This window comes from Mus caroli, chromosome 7 (genome assembly GCF_900094665.2).
Source record: "Mus caroli chromosome 7, CAROLI_EIJ_v1.1, whole genome shotgun sequence".
In the NCBI taxonomy this organism is placed as follows: domain Eukaryota; kingdom Metazoa; phylum Chordata; class Mammalia; order Rodentia; family Muridae; genus Mus; species Mus caroli.
Genome location: NC_034576.1, coordinates 124,065,297 through 124,072,665, shown reverse-complemented (window position 1 = coordinate 124,072,665; position 7,369 = coordinate 124,065,297). Strand labels below are relative to the sequence as shown.

The 7,369-nt window shown below is 44.4% G+C and overlaps 1 protein-coding gene across 2 annotated transcripts in view; it reads left to right on the top strand.

The window, feature by feature from the left end:
• Cog7 (component of oligomeric golgi complex 7) overlaps positions 1-7,369 on the top strand; it is a 60,582-nt gene that overhangs the window by 28,625 nt on the left and 24,588 nt on the right. For both annotated transcript variants that reach the window (XM_021166756.2, XM_029479879.1), the window contains exons 8-9: positions 3,024-3,151; positions 4,413-4,567. In XM_021166756.2, the coding sequence (XP_021022415.1) occupies positions 3,024-3,151; positions 4,413-4,567 (283 nt within the window). The remainder of the gene's footprint in view (positions 1-3,023; positions 3,152-4,412; positions 4,568-7,369) is intronic.

Genomic DNA, 7,369 nt, shown 5'->3' with positions numbered 1-7,369 from the left:
GCAGCATGGAAGTGTAAGCCGAATAAACCCTTTCCTCCCCAACTTGCTTCTTGGTCATGATGTTTGTGCAGGAATAGAAACCCTGACTAAGACAACATTCTTTATAAATATTTAACCTATGCTATATAATGTATAACTACTCTATTATTACATGAAACATATTTTATGTACTATATGTCTATATTATATGCATATATGCTATACTGTAATGCACATAATATATAAATATTTTATTTACTTATTGAGGCAGGGTTTCAATGTGTAGCTCTGACTGGCCTGTTTAGAACTCACTATGTAGACCAGGCTGGCCTTAAACTCACAAAGATGCATTGACTCTGTTTTGTTTTTTTTTTAAATTAGGTTTTTTTCTTCATTTACATTTCAAATGCTATCCCAAAAGTCCCCCAGACCCTCCCCCCCAACATTGACTCTGTTTTACAAGTGTTAAGATTAAAGACATGAGCCACCATGCCTGGCAAAATATTTGGAAATATTAGTTGTATATAATTTTACATTCTTTTTAATTTCAAAATAATATAGTATAGGAGGTGTTCAGTTGGCAAACCTCTGCCTCTGAGCGTGAGGACCTGCGTTTGGCCCCAGTGCTCATGTGAAAAGCGAGCCATGCCATCCCATGCTTGTAACTGGGAAGACAGGCGGGAGGCACCCTGGGCTCCTGGGCTCCCTGGGCTCCCTGGGTTCCTCGGGCAGCTTGTTCAGCTTAATTGGTGAGCTCCAGGCCAGTGAGAGACCTGCCTCAAAGGAGGTGGATGCCATTTGTTTGCTTGCTTGTTTGTTTTGAGACAGGGTCTCTACATAGCTCTGGCAGTCCTGGAACTCACTCTGTAGACCAGGCTGGTCTTGAACTCACAGAGATCCTCCTGCATTTGCCTCCTGAGTGCTAGGATTAAAGGCACACACCAGCATGCTCAACCCTGTGGCTAACTTTTTATAGCTACTATTGCGTAAAATCCTTACAAACTGTCTTGAGAGAGTTTCTGACCCTGCCCTGAGGTTCTAGGAGAAGTTTAGGGTTGCAGTTGCTAACTCAGGAACAATCTAAAGGTTCCTGTCACACATGTGTCTTCTGCTGTCCCTCAGGGTGAGTGGTACATCCCCAACCTGCACCTCACCCCAGCACTGTGTTCTTTCTCCCATCATTTCCTGGTTCTTAGATAATTAAAGATGTATCACCTTAAATATTTTACTTTGGTTGTTAATGTTTGAAAATTATATTATAAAAGTTCCATTTTTTCCTTTTGATTACTTATTCTTTATATATTCATGTGTTTGGAGACTTAATCTATTTCTCATTAATTTTTTAGAGCAATTCATTTAAAGCAATATATTATTGAGTACACTTATAAAAGGCAATAAAATATGTGAAAAATTCCTGGCAAGGAATCCATAATACAAATGAAAGTTTCCTCTAATGCCACTGTTGAAAATTTAGTATATGTTCCTGAAAGATTCTTATATAGTGGACTTTCCCCAGTTATTTATCAAATGTGTTACCGATACATTTTTAACTTTAATCTTTAACATTTTTATTATTTAATAGTTAATACATATACAAGATACAATTTAAAATAAATGAATGACTATACGATAGAAAGCAAGTTTAAAAAATAATTTAGGTTCATGCATTTTTTTCTTGCTTTTATTCTTTGGTGAATGTGAATGTTTTGCCTGAATGTTATATGCATATGCATCATGTATGTGCCTGGAGCTTATAGTGACCAGAAGAGGGTGTTGGATCCCGTTGAACTCGATTTAGTTGTGAGCCACTATGTGGGTATTGGGAACTGAACCTAGGTCTTCTGAAAGAGCAGTGCTAATCACCACTGAGCCACCTCCGGCCTTGGGCTGACTTCATGATCATTATGTCATATATATTTTTACACAAAATCTTGACAATACAAGATAATGGTCAGCTTCCTTTCCATCCAGGAGTAGCATTTTGTGTTTAACTGTGCATTTGTATACACACTAAAGTTGTATTGTTTCTGACTTTTTGAGACAAGGTCTCATATAGTTCAGGTTGTCCTTTAACTCACTATGTAGCAGAGGGTGAGCATCAACTCCTGATCCTTCTCAGGGACTGCAAATACAGCTATGCACCACTGTGCCCAGCTTCTAGATATGTTTATAGTAGAATGTTTGCCACCATTATCCTACCCAAGTGTTTAATATCTAGTATACAGTTTGTCTTCAGATTTGCCAGCTCTTCAGAGGTCTTTCTAGTTGCTTCCTCCTCTGCCTCCCTCTGAGAGCTAGTTTAGTGTACATTGCACTTGGACCTCTCTGTGTTCCTAATCTAACAGTCACTTCATCTTTGTCTTTTCGTGACATCTTGAAAAAGATAGTTTTCTTGTAGAATTCCCCACACCCTACCCTTTATCTTACTGTTAGCTTTATATCAAACATGTTGGCATCATACACTGCACAGATACTAACACGAAAATCCTGCTGCATCATAGCAGGAGCCCCAGCGGTTATGAGTGTGGTTATGTGCACACGAGTCCAGGTGCCCATGGAGATCAGAGGTACCAGATCTCTTTGAACCTGGAGTTAAAGGTGACTGAACACCTCATTTGGTTGGTGCTAGGGTGCTGGGGACCAAAATCAGGTCCTTTGAAAGAACAGAATATGTTCTCAGCTGCCAAACCATCATAAGATTGGGTTTTTTGGGACAGTCTCATATAGCCTAGATTGGCCTTAAACTCACAGTGCAGCAGAAGATGACCTGGAGTGCCTCCGTGAGAGGCCCTGACATGGCCACACCCTGTCCAGACCCAGGAGTTTTCACCTGAATCTGAGATCTTCCCACCATAGGTACGGGCTCTGGGGCATGGTATCTGTAACACTAGTTGTAACAACACACAAAGCCCAGAGCTCTGCTTCCATGACAGAGAAAAGCAGATTAATGAGGGAATGTTCCAGCAGGATACCTTTCCCTATTGTTCCCACCATCCAGTCTAGATTATTTGCCTACTGGTATTTTCATTTCTTGTTCCTTACAGAGGACCACAACCTGGTGAAAGTTGTGGAGCTGGTGGATGCTGTGTATGGTCCCTATAAACCCTTCCAGCTGAAGTACGGCGACATGGAGGAGAACAACCTTCTCATACAGATCAGCGCTGTGCCTCTGGTAATGTCTGATAGCACTGCAGTACAGCCGCTAGCCATGCATCAGGCGCTCTGTGTGCTAGACTCTTGGCTGTGTATAGTGGAGGGTTGGGGTATCTATAAAAGGGAAGAAGGAAGAAGGCAGGCGGGTTTGTAATGTCTCGGGTCCCACACAGTCCAAAGGGAAAGTGAAGCTTCCCATGTGCTTCCATTCTTGTTTCAAACCAACAGTCAAAAGACAAAGCGAAACAAACCAGAGAGATTAAGTTACAAATCTCTGTCTCTTCCACTTTGTGATTTTTGCCTTAGGTTGCTCAAGGACATCTCTGTCAGATAGTGCTTGTTCTCAGGTTGTCTGAGGTGTCCAGCATGAGGCGAGCCACTATGGACAGCATTTGAAGTCTGCCATCTCCCGGTGACCTACCTAGGAAGCCTGCTCTGCCTCAGTTCTGTCCCTGCTCTGCGGGAGGTGGCCCCCTCTGTTAACACTCCTCTGGAGTGTCTAATGCAGGGAAATTTATCCCAGATGTAGGCCTATCCTAAGAACCAGTTTATTAATCATAGAAAAAGAGAAGAGAAATGAAGAATATGAGAATGTGTGTCTTAATTAGGGTTTCATTGCTGTGAAGAGACACCATGACCAAGGCAGCTCTTATAATGGAAAACATTTAATTGAGGCTGGCTTGCAGTTTCAGAGGTTTAATTTATTATTGTCATGGCAGGAAACCGTGGTAGTATGCAGGCAGGCATGGTCATGGAGAAGAAACTAAGAGTTCTACATCTTGATCCAAAGGCAACAGAAGCAACTGTCTGCCACACTGGGTATCATTTGAGCATATGAAACCTCAAAGCTCACTTCCACAGTGACACACTTCCTCCAACAAGGCCATACCCACTTTAATAAGGCCACACCCACTAATAGTGTCACTCCCTATGGGCTAAGCATTCACTTACATGAGTCTCGGGGGAGGGGGGGGGAAACCTATTCAAACCTCTACAACAAGCTAAACTTTGGTTGTATTTTTATGCTAGAAGTTAATTTCTGTGCCGTGTTGTCTGTGTGTTTGTGTGTGCGTGTGTGCATCTGTCTGTCTGTCTGTGTCTGGCCCGTGCTCTTGAAGGCCATCACAGTTGGAGTCTATTTGATTTCTTAGGTGGTTTAGCCACAGATGGGTGACCTTGCCACTCTTCCCATGTTAATGCTGCTAGGTCCTCTGTGTTAGTGCCATCTCTGCCAGCGCTCGAGTGTGAGGAAGCTTTTGCTTATCTTATCTACTGCTCAGGAACACGGGGAAGTGATTGACTGCGTTCAGGAGCTGAGCCACTCTGTGCACAAGCTCTTTGGCTTGGCATCTGCAGCTGTTGACAGATGTGCCAAATTCACCAATGGCCTGGGGACCTGTGGACTGCTGACAGCCCTGAAATCCCTCTTTGCCAAGTAAGGCTGAGGAAGCTGGGGGGCGGAGGGAGGGAGGGAGGGGGGTGGGGGGAGGCGGGGCCAGGCACATTGGAGGGTCCTATTTGTTCAATTAAGAGTGTGTTCTATGTTCCTCCTGTGAACCCTTGGGAAACATCTGTACCTGAGCCCAAGAGGATGTTCTTAAGGATGCGCAGTGGAGCATCATTTGCATAGGTGGGGCGCTGGAAGTTATCAGCATGTCCATCCATTGGACTGTGACTAAACACATAAGTTAAAATGGCAGCTGAGCCAGGTGTGGTGTCATGTGCCTTTAGTCCCACACAGAGGCAGAGGCAGGCAGATATCTGTGAGTTTGAGGCCAATCAGATCTTCATAGTTCAAGGTCAGTCAGGGCTATGTGGAGAGACCCTGTCTTAAGAAACAAAAACATAAACACACACACACACACAAATTAATTAAAATTTTAAAGTAAAAGTAAAAAGTGATATAAATAGCTTCTAGGTGAAAGAAGCTACTTATAAAAAACCATCATCCATCTGTGTGAAATGCCCAACAGTCAAGTTTCTAGAGAACCAGAACAGGTTTCTGTTGCCTGGGAGACCCTAGGAGAGTGGAGGTGACTGTTACTGAAGAGGTTGGGGTCCCATCTGAGGCAGAGTGTGATTTTTGTACATGATACCCAGTACCCAAGAAGTAAAACCAAAAACTTGTTTCTGAAAGAAAGAAAACGAGAAAAAAGGAAAAGTTTAGTCATACTTTTGTCAGAATAAGGAAGAAGTATGGGGCTGGGTCCTCTGCCAGTGCACCTGAGGCGTGAGAGTCCTTGGGGGCGACATGTCCCAGTGCTTATGTAATGATTTTGGACAGACTTGCGCCCCCCCTCCCCTGCCCCTGTTTCTGTCCCCACAATTCTTTCCATCTCTACTCCACCACTTTCCCATCTATCATGTGAGTGCTTTTGTTTTTATACCCTGTGTCTACTTAGTACTGCCAGTATATGCCATTTACTTGTGCATGGGTAGTCTCTTGGGGGCTGCATCTCTGAAGAAACCGGCCCCCTCTCTCCCAGCAGCCCTCAGTTGCTAACAGCTCCTTGGCTAGGGGTAGAACTTCAGAGGCCCCCCCCCCCCCCCCCCCGTGCTTGGACTTTGGCAGGCTTGATCTTGTGCAGGAGTCATCCGTGCAGCCACAGTGAGCTTATGTGTGCAGTGGTGCCCTTGTGTCTAGCACACCACGCTGTTTCTCTGCAGAGCTTATGTGTGCAGTGGTGCCCTTGTGTCTAGCACACCACGCTGTTTCTCTGCAGAGCTTATGTGTGCAGTGGTGCCCTTGTGTCCCCAGCTGGAACACACCACGCTGTTTCTCTGCAGGCGTCTGCTACCTCTGGCTCTTGCAGCCTTTCTATGTCCTCTTCTCCGATGGCCCCGGGTCTTGGGTAGAGTGTGATAGAGCTGTTTCATTCAGAGCTGAGCACCTCACAGTCTCTTACTCTTTACACATTGACCGTGAGTCTCTGTGTTAATCTCCATCTACAGTAAAAAGAACTTCTGCAGTGAGGACTGAAAGATGTACTGACCTGTGTGTGTAAAGATGATAGTTTAGAGGACAGTTTATTACTCTGTCCATTTAGTTGAGTGACAGTATTAGGTTTATCCTAGAACCTGTGCCCTAGCCAACCACAGGGTTTTGCCTTTGCTAACAGTACAAGGCAGTACATGAGTTCCATCTTACGGATCAGGTCTTAAACACACTTAGAAAGTGCTTGATTGTCCCCATAAGATTCATGTAGCTGTAACAGAGTGGGCTCTCTTGCTCTGGACACTATACGCTATCAAATAAAAACAAACAAACAGACAACCACACCCAGCAGTGTTTGGCACGGGCTGTGTCTTTTTGAGTTCTTTGTCAGTGGAGTACCACAGTCTCCTCCAAACAATACAAATTATTGCCGTTGCTCTTGGCCGCCCTTTAAAACCGTGAGACTCCACTGCTGAGAGCACCATACATTTGAATCAGCACATGGAGAAACCAAGCTGGTTCCAGCTGGGGAGCTTCGGCTCTCCTGGAGACTTTCACAATTCTGGAAGGTGCCGGTGCACTACCTGGGGGTGTGGGAAGAGAGACAGTCAACAGTCTTGCCCAGCTGTGAACTTGATGAGCTGCGAATAAATTGTGGTGCTCTCCAGGGACCTCCCCATCGTAATTTGTTTCTTCATGAAGTTGCCCTGCGTTTCCAGACTCCTTTACTGAACTGAATGCTGTTTTGCTTAGGATATTAGGGAGCTCTTGTCATTCCAGAAATACCAGGCTCGCCCTTGTGAGCCCAGTGTTCTTGGCTGTGGCCATCAACCACACCCTGGGCAACCCTGTTGAGGCCGTAAGGGTTAGAGGTTTGTCCACATGAACCCAGGTGTGCTTCTGGAAAGAGAAACATTAATAGTGAGTGTAGTATTTACTTATTTTTATTTTTTAGGTTTATTTATTTTGTATGAATGTTTTGCCTGCGTGTTTGTGTGTGTGTGTGTGTGTGTGTGTGTGTGTGTATGTATGTATGTATGTATGTATGTATGGATTTATTTATTTATTTTGTTTTTTTGAGACAGGATTTTCCTGTGTAGCTTTGGCTGTCCTGGAACTCACTGTGTAGACCAGGCTGACCTTGATTGCATGTCTGCTTGTCCATGGAGGTCAGGAAGCGGCATTGGATTCTCAGGAACTGGAGCTACAGATGGTTGTGAGCTACCATGGAAGTGCTGTGCTTTTAATCACTGAGCAGCCAAGTTTCCAGTGCCTCCTTCCATCCCCCTCTTTTTTTTTTTT